The 24496-nt window shown below is 48.4% G+C and overlaps 2 protein-coding genes across 6 annotated transcripts in view; both read left to right on the top strand.

Moving 5' to 3' along the window:
* UBXN2A (UBX domain protein 2A) overlaps positions 1-5707 on the top strand; it is a 46945-nt gene extending 41238 nt beyond the window's left edge. Inside the window, exon 7 of the mRNA XM_047852131.1 lies at positions 2344-5707. Within this exon, the coding sequence (XP_047708087.1) occupies positions 2344-2536 (193 nt within the window). The 3' untranslated portion in view covers positions 2537-5707. The remainder of the gene's footprint in view (positions 1-2343) is intronic.
* Positions 5708-6369: 662 nt separating this feature from the next.
* Positions 6370-20747, top strand: MFSD2B (MFSD2 lysolipid transporter B, sphingolipid). Of its 5 annotated transcripts, none has more exons than XM_047852127.1 (14): positions 6370-8469; positions 11403-11528; positions 12663-12787; positions 13259-13382; positions 13673-13751; positions 13835-13965; positions 16134-16224; positions 16338-16459; positions 16896-16979; positions 17289-17369; positions 17600-17709; positions 18090-18233; positions 18641-18817; positions 19934-20747. In XM_047852127.1, the coding sequence occupies exons 1-14, from the start codon at positions 8383-8385 to the stop codon at positions 19956-19958; spliced, it is 1506 nt and encodes a 501-aa protein (XP_047708083.1). In that variant the 5' UTR covers positions 6370-8382; the 3' UTR covers positions 19959-20747. The 5 variants fall into 5 exon arrangements, with proteins under 5 accessions (XP_047708083.1, XP_047708082.1, XP_047708085.1 ...); XM_047852126.1 differs by having other exon boundaries at positions 13528-13751; XM_047852129.1 differs by lacking the exons at positions 11403-11528; positions 12663-12787 and adding an exon at positions 15948-16006.
* The last annotated feature ends 3749 nt before the right edge of the window (positions 20748-24496 follow it).

Genomic DNA, 24496 nt, shown 5'->3' with positions numbered 1-24496 from the left:
AAATACTCCAACATTTTCAGTAGCAAATAGTCACCTAGATTTTTTTCTCCTAAAGTACTGAAGCATTTAATAATCATTGACCAACAATATTTATTGTCTATTAATCAGACTTTGTTTTTATTTTTTTAATTTGCACATTTTTTTTTATTTTTTTAGGATGCATCCATAATTTTATTACAAAACCTTTCTTTTGGCAGTAGTTACCGTGAGCCAGATACTATGTGGCATAGCATCTCTAATGTAACAATTGCATTCCTGCTCCTGAACCACAACCGAAGTTACTTTTATCCATCACATACAAGTTACCTGCACTCATTAATGGTGCAAATGCAACACAGTGGCACATACTACCTTTAGGGAGGAGGTGATGCAAAGGCATTAGAGTAAATGTTGGTAAGACTACAAACATTCCTTCTTGGGACTCTTGTTTCTTCTCCCTCCCTTCAAGTTACTTTGCTTTAAAAGAATCAGAATTACTAGCCTGAATAGCCACAGCACCCAAGTAGCATCACACGGCACATTTTCTACCACAGGCAAAGGGAACGATCACTTTAGTTATAAATTCCTGCATTACAGTCTCTTAAAATAAAAGCATTCCATCAAATTCTTCCAAATATTATTGTTGTACATTTGTTGGTAGGTGACTTTCTGTGGTGGTTTGCTTTGAAGGGATCTTCAGTATATTTCCAATATTCGTTTCTTATAGTGTCCTTTTCTTTTTCTTTAAAAAAAATTTTTTTTATGTTTATTCATTTTTGAGAGACACAGTGCGTGAGCAGAGGAGGGGCAGCGAGAGAGAGGGAGACACAGAATCAGGAGGAGCCTCCAGGCTCTGAACTGTCAGCACAGTCTGACAGGGGCTCGAACTCATGAACCTGAGATCATGATCTGAGCTGAAGTCAGATACTTTACCGACTGAGCCACCCAGGCTCCCCTAGCGTCCTTTTCTTTAGGATTTCACACGACTCTAATGCTTTATGAAGAATGTTCTTGGTGCTTAAGGAAAAAATTGTTTTCAAGCTTTAAAAAAAAAAAAAAAAGTAAAATAACATCCTCCTCTGGGTGCCTGGCTGGTTCAGTTGGTGGAGTTTGCAACTCCAGATCTCAGGGTTGTGAGTTCATTGAGTGTAGAAAAAAAGAATGTCCTCCTTGTTGTCACATTGGTTTTCTAGCATGTCTTCATAGACAGCCACAAAGAAGCCAATTAGGGGGAATTGTGACTTGGTCGTAAATGATTAAGTGATTTAACAGATTGAGATGTTTGGAAAGACCACAGTCCTGTAAACTCCCTTTCTGATAGTTCTGTGCGCTTTCATTATGTGGTACTGGTTTGACCTTTTCCAGAGTGTACTGGACTTTTCTCTCCAATATAGCATGATCTTTGGGGCCAGTGGTGTTAGAAATTATGAAATATCTTGGTTGCAGACAGAGTTATTTCTCATATCCTCCTTAACAAGTTGGTCTAGGGGCACCTGGCTGGCCCAGTTGGTGGAGCATGCAGCTCTTAATCTAGGGGTTGTGAGTTCAAGCCCCACTTTGGGTATGGAGCGTACTTTAAAAAAAAAAAAAAAGTTGGTCTGCATGTTGCAGCTTATTTTCCCAAAGTTTAAATTCCTGAATAACCCATTGTTGATGTTGCCAGGTATAATTCTTCGCATCCTGATTAAGAATATCAGCAATGGGGGGGCGCCTGGATGGCTCAGTCGGTTAGGTGTTGGGACTCTTGATTTCAGCACCCCCCCTGTCTCCCTCTTCCCCCCCCCCCTCTCTCTCTCCCCCTCTCTCTCCTTCCCTCTCTCTCCTTCCCTCTCTCTCCCTCTCTCTCCTTTCCTCTCTTCCCCCTCAGCCCCTCTCCCCTGCTTGAGTTCTCTGGCTCTCTCTCTAAAATAAAAAAAGTTTAAAAACATTTAAAATGTAACTATAACACCCTCATCACACTAAAGATAAATCATAGTAATTCCTTACTATCCAGAGTCAACTTTTAAGATAGATAACCCAGGGGCGCTTGGGTGGCTCAGTCAGTTAAGTGTCCGACTTTGGCTTAGGTCATGATCTTGCAGTTTGTGAGTTCAAGCCCTGCATGGTGCTCTGTACTGGTGGCTCAGAGCCTGGAGCCTGCTTTGGATTCTGTGTCTCCCTCTCTCTGCCCTTCCTCCATGCACTGTGTGTGTGTGTCTGTCAAGAATAAATAAGCATTAAAAAAAAAAAAAACCCAGATGATTAGTTCTATCATAATTTCACTGCTCTATGTATGAACATAGCTAAATATCATCAAGTTATTACCTTACATTAACTAATCCACGTTTTCATAAAATTATATTAATAGTCTGTGCTATTTTACAGGATAAGCCACATCAAAGACTTCATTGAAAAATACCAAGGATCTCAGAGAAGCCCTCCCTTTTCCCTGGCCACAGCTCTTCCTTCCCTCAGATTGCTAGATGAAACACTCACACTGGAAGAAGCAGACTTACAGAATGCTGTAATCATTCAGAGACTCCAAAAAACCGCTGAACCTTTTAGAGAACTTTCATAACATTGATTTTTGATACACTAAGTGGAAAGTTTGCAGAGAAATGATGGTTGTAAATGAACACTCAAACCAAAATGAGGGAAAGTAGATCTGATTTGCTGGACTTTGGGTTAGAGCGCTATTTAACTCCCTCCTGATGAGAAGATTTTAAATAAGTACAAGTTAGGAATGTAAACTATGACTGGAAACTGTATTCAATGCACTTTTTCCAAAAGGCTACTCAGAAAACACTTATTTTCAAATACCAGTTATTCAACAATAAGATATATTAAATCACTATATCCTATAGAATCTAAATACGATATAAATTAGCAAATGTATTCACACATCATTCATTCAGATGGTCCCAACCAGCAGTGATTTGTTTCAATGTCAGCTATCTCAGATTTTTTAAATAGCAATACATTAAGAAATTTGTACATGCAAATTCAAAGCACCAATGTAATTATTTTATACCTGGGATACAGTCAGAAGGCTAGAAAGGACTACTTTCACCACAACTATGCCTGAACCTCAAAGTGTTCTCAGTTTTTATTCTCTAATGGCAAGATATACTCCACTATTAATTTGGCACAGTATCTAAAATATATTTTTATTTAAGAATAAAATTGAGCAGTGTAGTATAATGTCAATACTAATCTGCCTACTCACATTTCTATACTTTCAAGAAGTGTAATCTTTAAAAAATTTCTATCCAGGAATCCAACTTAATCCCTTATTTTCTTTTGAAAATTAGGGTTTTGTTTTTAGCTAACATTTTGAGTAAACCTTTCATTTGCTACCACTCATGTAGAATCTGTTCTAACGCCTGTGTTGGCACATAGCTAATATTTTTTTAAAGGAATCACATGAACTACGGTTTCCTATTCCATATATCAGAGTCAACCTGTGTATACGTTAAAGGATTATTTATTTATTTACGTTCTGATGCCACCAAGGGAAACATGTTTATTTTAAACTTCTAACTAAAACTGGTTAGACTTGAATATTTCATTGTCAGATTGAATTCCCTTGCCTGAACATAAGTTTAAGAAGCTTATTTTGCAAATTCTCTATTTGAATCTTATTTAAAGTGAAATGTGCATTCAATGTGCCAAGAAACTAAGTAGCCATACCTGTCAGCAGTAATGTCCATAGGGCAGTAGTGGGTATCTGCCGGAAAGAACAGTTCTCAAACTTTTTAGTCTCAAGACCTTTTGTTTATGTGTGTTATATATATATAACATTGAAAATGAAAAGTTAAAAGATATTTATTCAATAAAATAATAAGCACATGTTAGTATAAATTACATTTTAATGAAAAATGAATTTTCTAAAAAAGATTTCGTGAAAAAAGTGGCATTGTGTTCCATTTTTTGCAACTGTCTTTACGGTCTGAGTTAAAGAAGACAGATGGAACCTCACGTCTGCTTCCACATTCAATCTGTTGTGATATTGCACACCATGTAGCTGCTAGTAAACGCAACTGTATGTTCATGAGAAAATGAAAAAAAAAAGCAAATAATGTCTTAGTTTGATTATGAAAATAGTTTTAACTTTGTGGACCTCTTGAAAGAACCATTCTTACAAAGCAGTGGTTCACAGTAATTCTCAAACCTTCATGTAAGAATCACTTGGAAAGCATTTCAAAATGTCTATTCCAGGCACCTACCAGACGCATTCTGATTTATTGTGTCTGGGATGGGTCCCAGATCTCTGCAGGTTTAATTTCATCTGATTCTTAGGTACACAGGAGAAGTACCCGTGTTCAGGAAATCCAACACTATGCTTCCACCCTAAGAAAGAAAACCTGCCTGCTTCATTCACTGTGAACAGTGGAAGACTCCACTGAAATGGGACTTCTAGACCTTTAAGTTGTGTCCTTATCTCACACAGTTGGTCCTTAGACTGTTCCCTTCTCACTCTTAACTAATCATGATAGAAACTTATACTTCATCTTCTCTAAGCAGAGCTGAGATGAGGGTGGAACATTTAAGTGAGATTTTTAATAGAAGCTCAGGAATAACAAAAGGGAAATACACACATAGCTAGGTGACCTGGTTTATAAGATATGCCTTCTGTTTGAGGTCCATAGTAAGAGTGCTTGCTTTTCTGGCTCCCAGCCTTACAAATGGTAGAGGCCTGTCCTTTTATTAGGAAGAGAGAGAGAGAGCAAAGGAGAGCCTTTTGCTTTTGTCATTTACTCTCAGAAATGAACAGATATATAATAGAAAATACTGTCAGTGATGTTTACAGCTCTGTTAGAGCTCTCTCTCTAGTGAAACAAAAATAGTGGCGTTTTGACAAAAAATGAAAGGATGGTAAAAATCAGCGAACTGTTTCAAATATAAAATGATTGTTAGTGTATTTTTCAGCCTCTAAGAAAATATTTCCCTAGACCTATCATGAAGCATTTTATAATTTGATATGCATAATTCCAGTCAATATGCGATTCTGCATTTTTTTCTATGAAGGGGCTTCTTGTTGGAAATATTTTTCTTGTACCTATAGAAAAGCCTCCTTTGTGGATTTTCCAGTTTATAATTATTTATCCACAAGATACATAGGGGGCTTTCTTGTGTGTACATGTAGAATACACCCCAGTGACAAGTTCCTACAAAGACCCATCATCAGCAGTAACCTTCATTTTTGTAACTGTGAAAACTTTCATTAATGTGAATAATATTCTCAGAGGTTTTCTAAAATGAGAATCCTCTGATAAAGCTGTCTACCTTAAAGTTTAAAATTGTAAAGTTGTTAATTAAATATGTAGAATACACAAAACATACTTTAGAAAATATAGACTGAATTTGGTTTGGCAAGGGAAGGCAGACTTGAAAATCATCAAACACTTTGGGTGTAGGACACAATTTGACCTGTGTAGTTGTTTCAGAACTCGTCAATCAGTTTCTTGAGAATCATTGTTAAGGCTGATACATAGAAGTACATTTCTAGTTTTACAGATTCTAATTTAATGGTTAAATTACTGTGCATTATGCAGGCTACAAAACTGGTCTTATTTATTTTATATACTTTTCTCATTCAGAGTACTTTTTTTCATTGTGTTTGTGTTAAAATATAGTATGTTTGCATCTATTTCAGTGCCTTATTTTAAAAGCAATCTTTTGCTAATGGTTAAAGAACTGTTGTCTTTAGAATGAAATAATTCATTAAAAGGATCTGTGAAATAATCTACATTTGTCTCATAAAATAGTTACATCTGGATGCATTTGTTATTTTTATTTGGCAAAGACCTTCAGTTTGAGAATCAACGTTTATTAGGTGCCTTCTGTTTGTCAGGTACTTTTATCAGTGTTACTTTCATTCAATACTCAAAAGTGTTAAGATATGGTAGTTTTAATACTCAGAGGTAGGTGTTTTAAAAACCATTTGTGTCCTGAGTTGAACTAGCATGAAAACTCCTTGGTAGAGTTTACTTCTTTGTTCTTTCTCTAAGTACAAACCATTTAATTAAAAAATTGCTCATCACACTAAATCTTCAGATAGAAGTGGCTAATTGAGTAGGCTAATATTTGGCTCTTTGTCATTTGTTTTAAATATTTTTTCATAGGTAATTCATACTCATTGTGGAAAATTAGAAAATGTAGATACGCTGAAATGATCTTTAAATCACCTATTTCACCTTTCAAACATAACCTCTAATAACATTTTGGTGTTCATCCTTTCAGATATTTTTAAGTGACTCAGTGTTTAGTTTTATTTAATTAAAAGGCAGGCTTCTTGGTTATTGTAATCCTGCTGTTTTATCTCTTGAAGTCTAACATATTTGTCTTTAAAAATTTATATTAGGAACATCATTTTAGGAACAATAGCTGTTAGGGACAAATGCTCAAGGAAGGAGAAGGTACCCATTTTGTAGGTTAAAGAATTGAGGCATATTTTGCAGGATAAGGAAATAATCACTACTTTGTACACCTGAAACTAGTATACTGTTCTATGTCAGTTATACCTCAAAAAGAATTGAGGCATTGGAAATGGAATGGCTTGCTTTAGACCGGATGGTGCATACTTTAGGATTGTATTTAGCCATGACAGAAAATCTAAACTCATAGTAGCTTGCAAAATAAAATGTTACTCATTTCCATGCAAAATTTGGATAGAAGCAATTCAGGGCTGGTAGAACCATTTCATGAAAGGTCAGACTCGTGTTGTTTGTCTCCGCATACCATCACTGACCTCCATGTCTCAAGATGACTGTCCTAGCACCAGTCACCACATTTGCATTTCATCCTGTGGGAAGAAGCACACACCTTTCCCTTTAAAAACAAAAGCAAAGCAAACAAACAATAGCTTTATTGGGATGTAATCTACCTTACCATTAACCCAATTAAATTGTACAATTCGGTGGCTTTTAGTATAGCCATAGGATCACCACAATCTGACTTTAGAGTGTTTTCATTCTGTCTAGTGTTTTCATTCTAGAAGAAACCCTGTACTCCCTACCCTCAGTTCTACACTCTGTTGATGTACCTGTTCTGGACATTTTGTACACATGGAATCATACAGTATATGGTTTTCGTATCTTTTCACTTAATGTTTCCAAGGTTCATCCATGTCCTTTTTATTGTGGAGTAATAAATAGTCCACTGTATGGATGCACCTACCACATTTTATTTATCCATCAGTTAAGGGACATTTGGGTTTTCACTTTTTGGTTTTTTTTAATCTTGATATGAATATTTGTGTTCAAATTTTTGTGTGAGCATGTTTTTTTCTAGGGTATATACTCGGGAAGAATTGCTGGGGCATATGCTACTTCCATGGTTAACTTTTTGAAGAATTGCCAACATTTTCTATAGCACCTGCACCAGTTTACATGCCCACAAGCAATGTGTGATTTCTCTACGTCCTCCCCAGTGCTTGTTATTGTTGGTCTTTTTATTCCTAGCCATCCAGTGCTGTGGGGTCTTGCAGTTTGGGTTTTCCCTAATGACATAAGCATCTTTTCACGTGCTTATTTTTTGTCTATTGAAAAGTACCTCTTGAAACCTTTTGCCCATTTTTAAGTGTTTTATTGTTAAGTTGTAAGTGTTCTTTATATATTCCAGTTCCAGCCCTTATGATTTGGGGATATTTCTCCCATTCAGTGGGTTGTCTTTTCACTCGTTGGATTGTTTGCAGCACAGTTGCTCATCTAGATATGGTCCAGCTTGTGGTGTCCTAAGAAACAGCTGTCCAACCCAAGGTTGTGTAGATTTGCTCCTGTTTTCTTCGAGGTGGTGTATACTTTTAGCCTTTACGCTTACGTCCGTGGTGCATTTTTACTGACTTCACACACTGAAGTCAGTGTGTGATGTGACCCCTTCTCTCGTAAGGACTTTTCTGGAACGCTGCTCTCCAGCCATCCACCGGCCAGAACTTAGCTACATGACTATACTATCCCATCTGTGTGAGGCTGGACAGCGTGTGTTTCAGGCATCTTGTATTCAACTTGACCGGTTGGAAGCCTCTCGGCCACAATCTTAGTCTAAACAAGTCCATTCTATAGCTTCGTTTTCCAAATAAATTGATCTGGCGACTTTCACCGCCAGGATTTAGCAGGGGTGTAGCGCGAACCGCCGCTGGCTGTCCGTCTCTCCCTCTCTCTCTCTCCACGGGACCTTCCCCGAGGAAATTGGTCCCGAGGGATTTCCCGGCCGCCTCTCCACCCCACCCCCGCTCCCGCTGCGAATTTGGGCTCAAGGCACTTCGCCTTTGTGGAAACGAAACAGCACTTCGCGACTTCCCGCCGCCCGCCCCTCGCCGCGCCGCGCCCACTCGGCCCGGGGCCGCCCTCCCCGCGGGGCCCGGGGCGCGGGCCGGCCGATAACGCCGCAGGGCAGCGGCCGCGCGCGGAGCTGCCGCGCGCCATGGCCTCGTCTCCCGGAGCGCCCCGGGCCCCGGCCGTCCAGGCGCCGCCGCCGCCGCCGGAAGCGCGCACCTCGGAGCGCGGCTCGGTGAGCGCGGGGCGAGGGCGAGTGGGGAGCTGGGGCTGCGCGAGGGAGGCGGAGGGAAGGGGCGCGGGGCCCCGGCCCGGGGCTCCAGATTTCCGACCCCCACCCCCACCCCCTTGGTGGACTCGGACCGCTGAGAGCCGAGAGGCCAGATGCTCGCGAGTCCTGGACAAGTGAAGTAACCCGCTGGGTGCGTCTTAGCCAGGCTGGCGGGACCAGGGCGGGTCTCTGGGCTCCCGATTCCCAATCTAGGGCTCTTGTCCACCACACCCCGGGTCTTCCCAGGGCGCCCCTGTACCCCGGGCAGGTGGGACTTTCAGGTGTGTGTGCGGGGCTGGCCCTCACCCCAGGCTCCTGGCACAGGGTGCAGGCTCAGCCAGCCTCTCAAAACCTGGCACCAGGCTCTCTTGGGCCCTCGCCCCCCAGAGATGACGTCCTGGCAGCCGGCTTCGCAGTGAGGGTAGAGGGCAGGTGGGAAGGCAGGGGTGTCCTCATCTTTCCTCATCTCCTGGGTGGCCGGGGCGGGGCGCCTGCCCGGCCGTGTTGGAGAGGGGTTAGGACCTCTGAGCTCGCCGCTGGGCGCACAGGTCCGTTGCTTGCTCCGCGCGCAGTGGTCCGTCGTGGCGCCGCTTCACCTGGTTTCCCTTTGTTGCCTCAGTTCTTCCTCTCAGACGCCTCAGAGCAAAGGATTTGTGGCCCCTAAGAAAGAAAGTGAGATAAGGAGGCCCCCTGGGGACCCTCATTTCCCAGGGAAGTTCGGGGTGAGATTAATGGCAAGAGGGGAAACTGAAGTGCCAGGCTTACATTCTCCTAACAACCCTCCGAGGTGTATTTTTTACCCCGTTTCACACATGAGGAAGTGAAGCCCAGCCACGTTTCAGTACCTTGCCCTAGAAGTGGCAGACAGAATTTGAATCCAAGTTAGTCTAGCACCAAAACCGGTGCTCCGTTAACTGTGAAAGGCTTGTGATTTAAGTGGGTGAAACTGTCATCCTCAAGGTTCCAAGAGAGTTTCAGCTGGAATTTCTCTTTCAAGTGACTTCTATGTGACAGAAGCTTGCTAGGAGTGTTTAGGGGGAAACAAGAGTCCCATGGGGTGAAGTGGGGCTATCAAGTTGGATTCTGCCTGTTAATAAAATTTTCTGGAAGTTGAAATAATGTTCACACCAACGTCAGAAAAGGACATCACATTTTGCCCTGTGTGTGGTTCTCTTCTGAGAACAGGAAGAGTGTGCAAAGGATATGATAAACCCTTATCTAGCAAGAACTTCCCTTCAGAAGGGCCCATTTGGGGTGTCCCGCAAGATACTAAAATGGGTAAAGTCATAGTCCCCTCCACTCCCCCTTATGTCCCCGAGCAAAGGATGAAAAGGAAGGATTCCCAGCATCTTTTGGAGAAACAGCCTTTTACATAGTGTCTTCATGGCATTTATTTCTTCAGCATATCTATACTGAGCATATGCCAAATGTTGCTTTAGGTACTGGGGACATGGTGGTGAATAAAAAATTATAGTGCCTGCTTTCAGAGAGTTTATATTCTTGTGGGGAGAGGCAGGAAATAAATGAGAACATATCAGATAGTATAATTGAGAGAGAGAGACATGGGTAGTCAGGGAAGGCTTCTCTGAGATGACATTCAGGCTTAGACTTGAATGGCAAGGGGTCAGCTCTGCAAAAACTCAGAGGAAAAGCCTTATAGACAGAAGGAACAGGAAGTGCAAAGGCCCTGAGACAGCAATGGGCATGGTCATTTTGAAGAATAGCAAGGAAGCCACCATGGTTGAGGAGAGCTGTTGAAGTGAGGTGGGAATGGGGGGAGGGGCTGGCTGTGGATTCCTGTAGGCCCCATGGGAAGGATGCGGAATTTTATTCAAACTGCAATGGCAAGCTGTTGGAGGGTTTTAAGCAGAGATGAGACACGATCAAATTTATGTTACATGGCTGGATAGGGAGTGGACAGCAGGGAACGAGAGCAGAAACAGGGAAGCCATTTAGGAGGCCACTGATTGATCAGGTGTGGGGATTGGGAAAGAGAAATCAAGGGCTCCTAGGTTTGTGGCTTGATCTGCTGAGTGGACATGGAGGCCGTTTAATGCAATGGGGACAATAGGGTTAGGAGTTGGGTTGGACAATGGGTGGAAATCAGGAGTTGTGTTTTGACCATGCTTAGCTGAAATGCCGGGTAGGCAACCATGTGGGGCTGAGTAGGCAGTCGAATATTCCAGTCTGGAGTTCACTGGATAGCTTAGGGCTTGTGAGATACGCACACATTTGGAGTCATAAACAATACTTTATCTCAGTGATGGGCTGGGAAACAGTCTCCCCAGGAAAATAAAGAAAACACCTCTGATATGTAGTGTTTGCTGATATCTGTGGTATAAATTCGCCACGGCTGATTTCAGGCTGCCAGTTGTTCAGCGCTGGCAGAAATCCTGAACATTAAACTCCGCTCCTGGAGCAAATAACACTTGGCTTCATTTGCGCATCAAAACAACTCTTGAAGTTGGCAAGAATGTTCCATTTGACAGACGAGGCTTAGATTCAGTGATCTATTCAAGGTCACACAGGGAGTTGGTGGCAAAGTTGGGGGCCTCCTGACCCCCCCAGTTCCCTCTGGCTTGCTGACTCAAAATAAAACAGACTGTAGCAGTAAGCACCGAGAGGGAAGTGTAAGGAAGAACTTCCACTGTGGAATCTTTGAGAGGTCATGGTTTAGGACTCTTTTTCCTCCTCTTTGCCTCACTTCCTTTTAAGATGATTTAGGGCAAATCAGGACTGAGAAGTTACTGGAAAAGCCCTCCAGACATAGGGACCTCAGGATGCTTATGGAGGTCAGGAGGGTGTGGGGAACTCTGTGTGTGTGTGTGTGTGTGTGTGTGTGTGTGTGTGTGCGCGCGCGCGCATATGGGGGGCTTAGCTCCCGCGTCTCTCCCCAGGACAGCAGAGCTGGTCACCTCTCATTCTGTACCAAGGTGTGCTATGGCATTGGGGGGATCCCCAACCAGGTGGCCTCCAGCGCCACTGCCTTTTACCTGCAACTCTTCCTGCTTGATGTGGCACAGGTGAGTGTGGACAGCAGCACAGGGCCCCCCATCTTCCTTGGTACCCACTTCTTCCACCCCTACCTGTACCTGGCAGATGGCACTTCTGTCCCCAACCTGACAGGAAGCCAAGTGCCTTTGAGGGCAACCTCCTCGAGGATGTTTACTGCAGGCTTTTTGTAGTGAAAAATCGGGAAACAATATGAATGCCCAACAGTACAGAAGTAGTTGTATAATAAGTTGTGCAATATCCACATAATGGACTATTCTGTAGCCATTCAAAAGAATGAGCTAGATCCATACCAGTTGACTTGGAGGGATTTCCGTAATGACCCTCCAGTGAGAGAAGTTACTTTGAGAGAACAGGATACAAATTGATCCCATTTTACCAAAACAAAGACACGCCCCATGTATGTAGGTACATGAGTATGTGTATGTGACTATATATGGTTAAAATACAAGCATGGAGAAAATAAATTACAGAAGGATATCTATAGGCTGTTAATGTTGGCTGTAGGAGGGAATGGTGGATGGAGGACAGAGGGGAAGCAGAAAAAAGATTTCTAATGTAGTACCTATGATTTTTTTTTTAATGACACTGATACGATCTCATTTAGGTAAAATTATAAATTCTGAATGCACATGAATAAATGCCTGAAAAGGTGATCACCAAAATGCTCTGGCAGTTGTCTCAGGATGGGGGGATTTCAGATGAGCTTTGCTCGTATTTTTCTGTACTGTTTGAATGTTTTTATAACGAGTGTGTCATTTATGTAATCAGAAAAACGAATAAAACATTTACATTGTGAAACAAAAAGCCTACCTCTGTCACCCTTCTTGCACTGAGCCACCTCAGATGAGGGCCCCCAAGCCTCCTCCAGAAGTGGCTGGGCATGAGTGATAACGGGAATGTGCCAGTGTGTGCCTGTCAGCTCCTCCCCCCGCCCCTCTCTTCACTAGTGCAGGCGTGCCCTTAGAGCCTTCTGGATTTGTGTCCCTGGAAAGAGACCAAATAGACCTTCACACCATAGTTCTGCCCCCTGCCAGGTCACCAGCACTTTCTCCTGGCAGGTGGGCAGGCCCAGACACCCCTCTCTGACGCTGCGGGGCCTTGGCTATCCACCCCCCCCCCTCCCCCCGACCTGTGCTTTTCAGATCCCTGCTGCCCAGGTGTCACTTGTTCTGTTTGGAGGAAAGGTGTCTGGGGCAGCTGCTGACCCTGTGGCTGGGTTCTTCATCAACAGAAGTAGGAGGACAGGGTCTGGACGACTCATGCCCTGGTGAGCGGCCCCACAGCCCCACAGATCCTGGCTCCCAGCCCCCGTGGAAGGCCAGTGGATGGCTAGAGGACAGGACAGTAATAGGTGCTGGTACCCAAGTAGGTCAGGCTGAGCCATGCAGGAGTTCAGAGATATTCCTAGGGGCTTTCCCTCACCAGGTGGCGCAGGGCTGGACAAAGCCTCCAAGGCTTCCAGGCCGGATCTAGGGGTCTACTTGTGGCCAGGGTGGGCTGGAGGCCTTGGAAGGCCTGGATACAGAGAATGGGCAAGTGGAGGCCCCAAGTGCCCAGAGTTCTGCAGTGAATGGCCCCACGCTGCAGGCTACCGCCACCTCCCCCCGACCACCCTGAGAGCCCCAGCCCAGGGCTCCTCTTGGGGACAGAGGATTTCTGCCCAGAGGGGTGTGGTGGTTCCAGGTTTGCCCTTAGAGTCGCCCTGTCCTGGTGCCCTACCTCGGCTGTGCTTCCACAGGGTGCTGGGCTGTACACCCTTCATCACGACGGCCTACTTCCTCCTGTGGTTCCTGCCCCCCTTCACCAGCTTGCGGGGCCTCTGGTACACCACCTTCTACTCCCTGTTCCAGGCCCTGGCCACGGTAAGCAAGTGGCTCCCCTGCCCGGGGCCTGGACTTCAGGAACCCCAGAGAGGGCTATTGGCCACTGTGAAGTCTGTGTGGAGGGGAGAGGGTAGGTGTCCTGGAGGGCCCCACTGCCGGCACCTGCTCACGCCTCCGGCCCTAGGCCCCTTCCTCTGGGCTACAGGGGATCAGCCTGGGCGTGCCAGCGTGCTGCAGGGACCGGCTTGGGCCTGGGGGCTGTGGTCCCGGGCCCCCAGAGGCTGCGTCTGGGCCGCGGGGGGCAGCCTGAGCCCGGCCTGGGCGCCCAGTTCTTCCAGGTTCCCTACGCGGCGCTCACCATGCTCCTGACCCCCTGCCCGAAGGAGCGGGACTCGGCCACCGCGTACCGTGAGTGCGGGCGTGGGATCGGGCGGGAGGCCGCCGCCCCCCGGGCCCGCCAGCGCCGGTCACCTGGCGCCGCTCTGCCTCAGGGATGACCATGGAGATGGCGGGGACGTTGATGGGGGCCGCCGTCCACGGCCTCATCGTGTCGGGCGCCCACGGGCCGCACAGGTGCGAGGACGCCGCGCTCCCCGGACCGGTCGCCGTCTCTCCCGACGCGGTGAGTGCCCACGCCACCCTGTCCTCTCTCGCTTCTCGCTCCCTCCCGCTCCTCCGGCGGGACGCGGGACTCGGTGTCCTGCCTCCCTCTAAAGCAGACCAGCAGGAGGGGAGAGGGATGGAGAGGGACCACAGGCAGGGAGGGGCAGGGGAGAGGGTCTGACGTCCCTGCAGAGCTTGGGAGGAAGCGGCTCCTGTGGCCTGTCCCACTCAGCCCTGACTAGGTGGCCCCCACCCTCAGCCTCACCCCCGGGGTGTGCAAGGACAAGGGAGACCTGGGAGCAGTCCCCCTTCCTCTCCCTGCAAACCAGATCTCTCTTCAGCAACTAAGGGACATGCATCTATTTTATCCATCAAGTTCAGCGACTTTTCCCTTGAGCAAGTGATACCATTATCCAGCAGAACCCCAGGAGCCATCATTTAGTCCTCTCTCTTCAATCGTTACCCCCGCTCCAGCCCATTACCAACTCCTCTCCGTGTTTGAGGCCGCAGATCTGGAATCAGGTCATGATCTTGCATCCCCAACTGCTCCAGCCTGGCCCACACACCAACATCTCCCCGGTCACCCCAGTATTGCAACAGCTTCCCACACGGGCACCCCAGCCTCCAGCCCTTCCCCCAGCACAGTCAGGTGGCCATTGTAAAGGAGTTCCAGCATGGGTGGCCCTCACCTTCAGGTCCTGGCACAGGTTGCTCCTCCCCGGGTTTACTTTTCTCTGCATCTTTCTTGTTTGCCAGCTCGTTTAATAAATACGTCAGATTTAGCAAAAAAAATTATACAGCTCTGGTTCTCAAAGTGCGGTCCCTGGACAGCAGCAGCAGCAGCAGCAGGCACCTGGAAACTTGTTAGAAAGGCAAATCTTGGGCCCCACCCCGATTTACAAATTTTGGGAGGAGGCCAGCAGTCCATATTTGAACAAGCCCTCCAGGGGATTCTGCCCCCCACCCGGGCTTGAGAATCGGGAGGAGAATAGTAGCACATCTTGGCCCAGCGCCCACTGAAGAGACATGACAATGAAGTCCCATGTTTCCATCCCCAGACCCATCTGCAGGGCCAGCTACGAAATTTGCCTTTTACAGTGCAAAATGAAAACAGGGGGCTCCAGAGACAGCAGGGAAGTCAGTCTGTCCTTCCCATGGCCCACTGCCCTAACCGAGGGATTGTTTGGGTCCAGGTGCATGAAGGGCCCCACCAAGTTGCCCTCAGGCTCATCATGACACTGCCAGCTGAGGGTCAGAGGTGGTGGCCTTGCCCCTCCCAGACTGACTCCACCCACATGCATGTTCACCCCCACTCAGGCCTCCACAGGCTCCCTCCCCAAAGGTACCAGGTCACTCTCTGGGTGCGGATGACAGGGGCCTTGGGTTGGCCTGGCCTAAAGTGCAAAGGAATGGGAAGCAGGAGGCTGAGACCCCACCCCCAGGAGGTGGAGCCTCATGTGAGCCAAAGCACAAAGCTTCAGGTACGTCATGTCACGCTGTACCGTCCCATCAGACTTCACTCACAAAACACGAATTCATAGACAAAATGATCAAGCATTTCAAGACGGTGACAGCAGAGCATTAACGCCTACCCCAGCACCGTCCTGAATGTGGAGTCCTGTGCAACTGTGCTGAGCCCACCCAAGCCTGCCTCCTTCTTTCTTCCCTTCCCCAGAGGCAACCTTTTCCCGTAGCAGGTGACTGTTACTCCTGTGCATGTCTACATATATTTTATTACTTGTATATCTTCCCCTGGGTGACAGGGAGCACCGTTTCTGTTGTTGACATTTGTCTGTGTCATTGTGAGTCACACTATATTGTAACTGTTGGCTCATGAGTCTGTCTTCCACACTCGAAGCAGGAGTCACTTATTCACCACTGTAACCTCAGGGTCTAGCTTGCAGAAGTCCCAGCAATAAATCAGTGCCTTAAAAAATGAGAGAGAAGGAGAGAGGAAGGGCTCAGACCCTTGGTGGCATGGATGCCTTCCTATTCACGCAGGAGCCACAGGCGCAGCAGAAGGACCATTCTGGACCCTGAGATCTCCATCTCCTGCTGTGGTGATTGGGAGGAGGGGCACCCAGCATCCTTGGGCTCGGGCTGAGGGTCCCTCTGCCCCCATCGGGGTGTCCCCTCTTCCGTAGGTGGGAGACATCACCTCCACCCCAGTTCTGTCCTGTCCCATAGACTCGTCTCTACTCCATTGCCTCTGCTGTGGTTGCTGTGACCTACCCTGTGTGCAGTAGTTTGCTCTGCCTAGGGGTGAAGGAGCGACCAGGTAAGGGAGTGCAGTCAGAGTGTGGGAAGCAGAAGCAGGGACAGGACTCCTCTGGGGCGTGGGTTTTGGTTTTGAACTCTGCCAAGCCCAAGTGTCACTTTCCTGTGTCACAGGCTCCTCCGTCCCAGCCTCAGGCCCAGGCCCGAGCTTCCTGGCTGGGCTGGTGCTCACTGTCCGGCACCCACCTTACCTGAAGCTGGTCATCTCCTTCCTGTTCATCTCAGCAGCCATTCAGGTACCTCTGGCCTTGGCTCTAGCCATACTGCCCCTGTGTATGTTCGGCTTCGGTCTCCCGGCTCCACCAACCAGAGTTGGGCTTTAATAGGGAGAAATGGTGGCTGGCACGGGGCCTAGGGAGTTTGGTGCAAGGAGGAGAGGGACCTGGACAGAGCTTGTGGGGCTGGGAGGGTCAGGGCCCCGATGCTAGGAAGCTGACAGAATCTGCATGGGGAGGTCCACTTGCCAGGCAAGAGTGAGGAAGGACTAGGAATGGTTATTCATCCCTGTGTCAGGGCTAAGTGTCCTCTGTGGGGGAGGGGATTGCATGATGGCAGCAGCAACCCGTATTCGAGGTCCCAAAGAAGAGGCCAGACTTGAGACCTAGGCCTTGCCCTTGACTTCTGAGTTCCTGCCGTTCCCTATGCAAGCCTACTTCCTGTTGGTCTCCTCAGGTGGAGCAGAGCTACCTGGTCCTGTTCTGTACACATGCCTCCCGGCTACATGACCATGTCCAGGGCGTGGTGCTAACCATCCTGGTGAGTGGTCCTGAGGTGGCAGAGGCAAGGTCAGTCAGGGGCCTAGGTTGGGAAACTATGTGGTCCTTGACAAGACATGGCATAGCCGGAATTCTGGTCAACATTCTGGACTCTGCTGCGATCTTAGTCACCTGCGCTCCAGCAGAGGGTGGGATTCGGTCTGGGGTCATAAAGTTCATAGCCACTGGTTCCAATCTGGGGGCAAAGTGGAGTTCGAGCATCCCACCTAAAAGCCAGGGCTTCTGGAACCTGGGTGGGTAAAGACATTGGCAGCACGGCCCAGACTGGGATGATTCTGTCTGTTCACAGGTCTCAGCTGTGCTGAGCACGCCGCTGTGGGAATGGGTTCTACAGCGATTTGGGAAGAAGACATCGGCCTTTGGGATCTGTGTGAGTGAGGCAGGAAGCAAGGGCCGAGGTGCCTTCAGGGAAGGTGGTGGGGTCAGGGAAGTGGCCTTGGAGCCTCGGCCTCCTGGGAGCTGGCAGGGCTGATCTGTATTTGTCTTCGATCCCTAGCAAAGGACCAGGAGCAGGGTCATTAGTAAAGACGGGTGAATGTGGGACTGAAAGAGCAAGTCTGGGGCAGGTGGAGGGGTCAGCTAGTGTATCTATCTCCCCAGGTGATGGTGCCTTTTGCAATCCTGTTGGCTGCTGTGCCCACAGCACCTGTGGCATATGTGGTGGCCTTTGTATCTGGCATGAGCATTTCTGTGTCCTTGCTGCTACCTTGGTAGGCTGGGTGAGGGGGAGGGGTGGGAGCATCATGTCCTTCCTCATGGGTATGTCCTCTTTCACATCCACCTGTTGTCCCAGGCCCCCTGTGCCCACCCTGTGCTGGGTAGGGCCCTCCCACCTGCAGGAGACGGAGGCCACCAGCTCAGTCGCTGGAGCTCTCCTGAAAGAGCACCAGACAGCAGGAACGGTGCACAGCTGTGTTGGGGGAAGGGAGGAAACACAAGCACACATATTGCCTGGCTCCCTGTGGGCCACTCCTGGTCCTGGGCAGCAGGAACCCAAGGATGGATCCGATTTGGTCTCTGTCCCCGGAAAGCTCTCGGGTTGATGGCTACAAGGGGACAAAAGGGGTAATTCTGCAGCCCCTTCCCCCAGGTCCATGCTTCCAGATGTGGTGGATGACTTCCAGCTGCAGCACCAGCACGGCCCAGGCCTGGAGACCATCTTCTACTCATCCTATGTCTTCTTCTCCAAGCTTTCTGGCGCAGGCGCCCTGGGCATCTCCACTCTCAGTCTGGAGTGAGTCCCAGGGCTGGACTGTACTAGAGGCACAAAGGACTAACTCCCACTGGAGTGGGAGGAAGAGGGCAGAGTTCTCCACCCTAATGGGCCAGGGGACACCCATGAGTCAGGGACCCAAGGTCTGCTCTTTAGAGAGTGTAGGGGAGCCACCTGCCTCAGGTTGCCCTGTGCACGACTGAGAGGGGTCTTTCTTGGGGGCTGTACCCCACATTCTTAGTTTTGTCTGAGCTCCTCCCTGGCCAGCCCATTCTCTCAACTCTCCCTTCCGCCATGATCAGGCTGATCTGGCCAGGAAGTGAATCCAAATTTCAGGGTAGTGTGGGGGTGGGGTATCTGGGACCCCTCCTGCAGGGAGCCGGGCTCCATGAGATCTGAGCTGGATGCGTGGGATGCTGTGTCTCCAGGTTTGCGGGGTATGAGGCAGGAGCCTGCAAGCAGGTGGAGCAGGTGGTGGTGACCCTCAAGGTCCTCATCGGCGCCGTGCCCACCTGCATGATCCTCACCGGTCTGTGCATCCTCATGGTCAGCCCCACTCCAAAGGTGCCCAGCCAGAACTCCTCCCGCCGGCTGAGCCTTCAGAGGTGGGCACCCCATGCACACGGGTACACACGGCAGGGAAGCACAAACATGCACTGGTGTGAGGTTGACCAGTCGGCAGGTGCCCCGAGACACGTACACGGTTGAGCACTCCTGCTTCTGCAGACTCTGCACTTAGCTTTGGTGATGCCATCTTCTCCTGGATTTTCTTCAGCTGCTTTGCTCATCCCTTCTCAGTCTCCCTCCCTCGATTACCTGTCGGAGGGTGGTGTGGAAGGGCTCCCTTCTCGGCCCCTGCCCCCCTCACCTCATCCACTTGCTTGATCTCAAGCACCTCTTGTGCCCGGTGACTCCTAAAGCTGCCCCTCCCCCCCGGACTTCCTTCAAGTTCTGGAACCACATGGTGGGCTCTGATTTGCACATCTCCTCCTGATGTCCCACCAGCGTGGAGTCAGTTTTGATGAGCCCCGAACTGCCGAACTCATCTTCTTCCCCCATTAGGCTCCTCCTCCTGTGATGGCACCATCCTCTAGCCTGGGAGCTGAAAGCTGGGTTGTCTTCTACTCTTTCCCCCACAGGTTGTGCTGAGTCACTCCCTGAGCCTTGTCCTTCCCACTTCCGAGCACTGATCCCTCCGCATAGGGATGAGATACCCACTGGCTGGCCTTCCCAGTGGACTGTGGGGGATCTGGATGGCTAGGGCTGTGTTTTATTCACTTCCGTGTACCAAGCCCAGCACAGGGGCCAAGGCCAAGTTGGTGCTGCAGCGTCAACACGTCTGGCCCAGTGGCTTTCACGAGCACGTGGCTGCATTTTGGGAGATGCTCACACACTCAGAACTTTGAGCACGTGTGCATACAGAGGACTGTACAGGATTGGCAGGAAGTGGCATTGTCATCCATCCCTCATTCTCAGCGTGGACGGCTCAGACTTGGGCTGAGTAACACTGAGATTACATGTCACACTCGGAGTGACATGCACATGGGGAATTGCTGGGGGGACTTGGGGAAACAAGGGCTGTAGCTTTTCCCAAGGGGCTGTGAAGGGGAGGAGTTGCTAGGACGGCAGGGACCCGCCACTTCCACCGGGTGTAGGGTCTGTGGCAGGACAGAGTCCCCTTCCACCCTCATCTTTCTCTTTGGCCCCTTTTCCTTTAACAGGCGGACCAGTTACACCCTTGCTTGAAGTCTGAGCTTGCGTGGGCTGGAACAGCAGGAGCCAGCATCTTCTGGGCTCGACGTTCCTCTTTCTTCTGGGCCCCTTAGCACACTTACTTCGAAGGTTACATGCGACCCATCTTTTCCCCTGGGATATGGAGTCTTCAGTGACATCTCCTGAAGGGACCAGCCTGGTCTCCAGTTCCCTCAGCCGTCATTTCTTGCCTGTTGACCACAGACCAGGTCAGATTGGCCTGTGCCCCTGACCACCCAGCTCCAGGTAACCTTGACCTGGAAAGCATCCCAATAGCAGCTATTCCTGGAAAAAGGAAGCCCACAACCTGCTCACCCAACAGGACAGACACACAGACCTCTTGTTCCTCCTAATACTCCAGTAGACATCGGAGAGAGAGGCTGACAGACATCGCACGAATGGGCAGAGTGGGGACAGATGGACATGCTGGGGATGTCACGAAAAGAGACACAGACAGATGCACTGAGGCCAACAGACCCCAGAGGGAGCACATGGGGACAGCGGTGGGGTGAGGAGACTGAGCAGGCCGCAGAGGCGTTTCTCAAGCCTTTCTCTTTTGTTCAGATAACACTGTTTCTGGAAATGGACACAGGCCGATATGGAGCCATCAAAGATCAATCATTTTTATGAACAAAAGTTCTTTTTGTGGAAATATTTTTTTGAAATGGTATCTTATAAAAAGCACAGAGACCACAGTTTTCTAAAGGCCATATCTTTGAGGAAGAAAGATCCACTGAGGTTTATTTTTTCAAAAAAAAAAAAAATTAAAAGGTTTATCTTCTATTGATTCTGTAAAATATGACTGTGGCCAGCCCTCTCATCCCACCTCCTGGGAAACCACTGCCCAAGGAGGGAAGGGGGAGGGTGCCTGACGTCACTGCCCCTGGCTGTGTGTCCTCAGCCTTATATCCCTGATTCTGCATTTCCTCAGGCCAGAGATGCCACGTGGGGCATGGGTTCCTCCTTTGCTTTGGAGGAGATAAAAAGTTGAGACTCTAGAGTAGTCAGGGTAGCAGCCCACAGTGGCTTGTGTGGGCTGGGGATGGGCGGGGGGGGGGGGGGGTGCTGCAGAGGTGTTGGGGAACCCATGGGGGTTCTGATGCCCCAGCAACTCTTTGAAAAGCCCAGACACCTAAAGAGGTGACCAGGAGGTGCAGACTTGCACCCTGCATTTCTCCCCAGCCCCCTGCTCTGTCCCCTCCATGGGGTCAGCTTTCCCAAGCCCACCAAGCAGGGGTAGGCCCCCTTCCACTTCCTCTTTAGAGCTTTGACTGCCTCTTAGGTTCCAGAGTCACCCCGAACACTGCCGGAGCTCAGACTCACATTCAGGACGGTCTGCCCCTCAAAGCATGAAACGCCTTGCTTCTTCCACAAACGTTGTAGCCCGAGAAGGAACCTGACCTCAGAGTGAGAGTACACAGTGCGACCTGGTCTATATGATGCCTGAACTCTCTGCCCTTGCTTGTGACACTGACATGGGTAGGTGATCATTGAGGTCACAGGGCATCAGGGAAAGAGCTGGGTTCAGCTTCTCTTCGTTGCCCATCTGCCTAAGGGGCTGCCAGGAAGCTCTGCTCACCCCTGGCTGCACGCGGAGACACACACACACACACACACACACAACCAGTTTCTCAACAATGGAAAATCACTGGCTGTGGGAAACAGTACCTGCTAAGACAGAAGGCAAGGTAAAATTTCTCCCATGTTATCATGCCGTGCTTTGGAAAGATGGGCAATTCAGGTAGGATCAGAAGCTTGTGCCGAATTCTGTTACCTGTTTCCCAGGAGTGCAGCCTCAAGCAGAACTATACTGTCCAAATACAGCTGCAGGGGGCCACCTCTGGGGTCAGGGGTTAGATGACCAGGGGCTGCCCAAAATGTATTATTCTCAGGTGAGGAAACAGGCTGGGATTAAGTAACTTGCCTAAGGTCAGTTGGTGGCAAAAATGGCCTTGAACCTAAGTGGGCCTGACTCTAAAGCTTGTGGAGACAGCCAGTGCTGGAAACATTTGTTGGAGGAACAGCTGATGCCCAGACTTTGGTACCAGGAGGACCTCTCCCCCTCTGAAACCAAATGCCAGCATCCCCACCTCGGACTCTATGCTCCGATCCCACGGTATTATCTGTACTCATCGAGAATTATCATTCCTGACTCAACCCGTTATTCCTACTCTGGATCCTTTGACTCACATTTGCCCACAGGGCCTCCCCTCGTGTCCCTGTCCCTCTTCTGACACCCACCCTCAGAGCCAGTCCTCCTGTTTCAGAGAAAGAGGATGTCTGCTCACCACTAAGGCCCAGCCCTGGGCCTATTGCTGACAAAGAGTAGGCATCTCACTCACCCCTTCCCTCTCTGCTACCTTTTCCAAACCCACTTAAATCCAAGAGATCATGCCACTCACTTGCTCAAGACCCACAAGACCGGGGGCTGCTCAAATGTCACTTCTGGGACAGAGAGACCTTTCCTGAGCTCCTGCTCTCCCCTAGTGACCGTTCCTGCATTCCAGCACTCTCTAAGCTCTCCCTGCTTTGCCTGTGCTTAGTAGACCTACCTCCATGTACAATTGTGTATTTATCAATTGCTTACTTATTGCTGGCCGCCCCCACTAAAATGTTAAACGTCACAAGGCCAAACGTCATGAAGACGTTGGCTCTTCCTGCTGGATCCTCAGTGCCTGGAAGTAAATGTTCAATATGCATAAATGTCTACTGAATGAACAAGTGAATGTTTATATCAGCTTTATCCTGAAACAGACAAAAATCACCTTTCCTCGTTCCCTTAGCTTCTACCTGTCCAAACAATCTGCTTCGCTCTTCTCCCCCAGCCCCCCGCCACCGTAGTGTTGTCCCCTTGTCCCCACCTGCCATTCCCCCCTCAACTCCTTAAACCTGGACTCTGCCTTCCTATGGAGACCATGCAGCTCAGCACTGTCAAAGGTCAACTCCAGCATCAGAGAAAAGGAAATGGGGGTTCGTATTGTTTACTTGTGTGACTCATCAACTTCTGTAACAAACCTGAGCCTGTTTCCTTTTTGAAAGGAATGTGTTCCCCATTACCTCTGGATGGCCATGAGGATTAAGTGTGAGATCATATCTGACCAGGGAAACCCTCAGTGACTGGTAGCCATTAAATGCTGGCCACTCATTTTCAAAACTCCATCCTCCCTTGGCTTACATGATGCACCTTCCCCCTTAGCTTCCACCATCTCTGGCCCTTCATTTTCTGTCTTTTCCTTTGCTTCTTCTTCCTTTGATGCTCTGTAGGTTTCTCAGGTTTCCCAGGGCCATGTGATCTCACTCACAAACACCTTTATTTTTATTTATTCTTTGAGAGAAAAGAGAGAGCACAAGCAGGGGAGGGTACAGTGGGCAGAGGAAGAGAGAGAATTTTAAGCAGGCTCTACGCCCAGTGCTGAGCCCTACATGGGGCTTGATCTTGTGACCATGAGATCATGACCTGAGCCGAAAGCAACAGTCGGAAGCTTAACCGACTGAGCCAGCCAGATGCCCCTCAATCACCAGCACCGTTACACCTCTCTATTTTAACCCTGAGCTCTGCTGAACTTCAGAAGCCCATCTGAGTGTTCTTCAGGCAGTTAAAACATCCTCAAGCGGAACTCATCACCTCCCACGCTTGTTCCACCTCCTGCATTTTTGGTAAATTATGTCAGCATCTATCAGGTCACCAAAACCAAAAACTTGGGGTCTTCTTAGTTTTCTTTCTTCCCCATTCGCGCTGCTGAGCCCTTCCTGTGCACACGGAGTGCGGATGAAGCAATGGGAGGAAAGGGTTGCAGCTTGTATGTTATTATCAAATGGCAGAAGTTATTTGAAATTGGATAGAAAGTTGTAGCCCCAGAAATGGATGGGTTTGGCTCATAACACACACAGTGACACAGCTGCTTGTGAGATGTTTGAGGTGTGTATGTGTGTGCGTTTGCGTACTCCTATGGGACTTCTTCGTACTGCTGGGTATTTTTCTGTGTCTCTTAAGGACAAAACTGGTGCAGAAGCAAGGAAATTCAGGTTATGCTCAAATTGTTCTTTAATATAGCAATTGTGTTGGAACAAATTTGTGTTTTCAAAACAAGCGTTATAGAAGAACTGAGTGTATTCGTGTGTGAGTGTAAACAACAGAAATCCTAAATGATCTCATAAATATTTAAGGAATGAAATACATATTATAAAGCATTCACACACACATATACACCCAAAGCACGAGATTCAAATGATTTTACCAAGTGCTATCAAACTTTTTATCAAGGATCATTTCATAGCTTATGAAAACTTTTCCAGGGAATAGAAAAAGGGCAAACTCTACAACTCATTGTATCGGGCCAGAATAAGTTTAATACCAAAACCAGACAAGAAAAGTACAAATGAAAGGAAATTTACAGGCTAACCTTAGAGGATTAAAAGAGCACAGAACATAGAAGCAAGAATCTGAAACAAAATACTAGTAAACTAGGGGGTTCCTAGGTGGCTCAGTCAGTTAAGTGTCCAACTTCGGCTCTGGTCATGATCTCATAGTT

This window comes from Prionailurus viverrinus, chromosome A3, assembly GCF_022837055.1.
Source record: "Prionailurus viverrinus isolate Anna chromosome A3, UM_Priviv_1.0, whole genome shotgun sequence".
Classification (NCBI taxonomy): Eukaryota; Metazoa; Chordata; class Mammalia; order Carnivora; family Felidae; genus Prionailurus; species Prionailurus viverrinus.
Note: the sequence above shows the minus strand (reverse complement) of the source record. Positions and strands in the feature narration are given on the sequence as shown.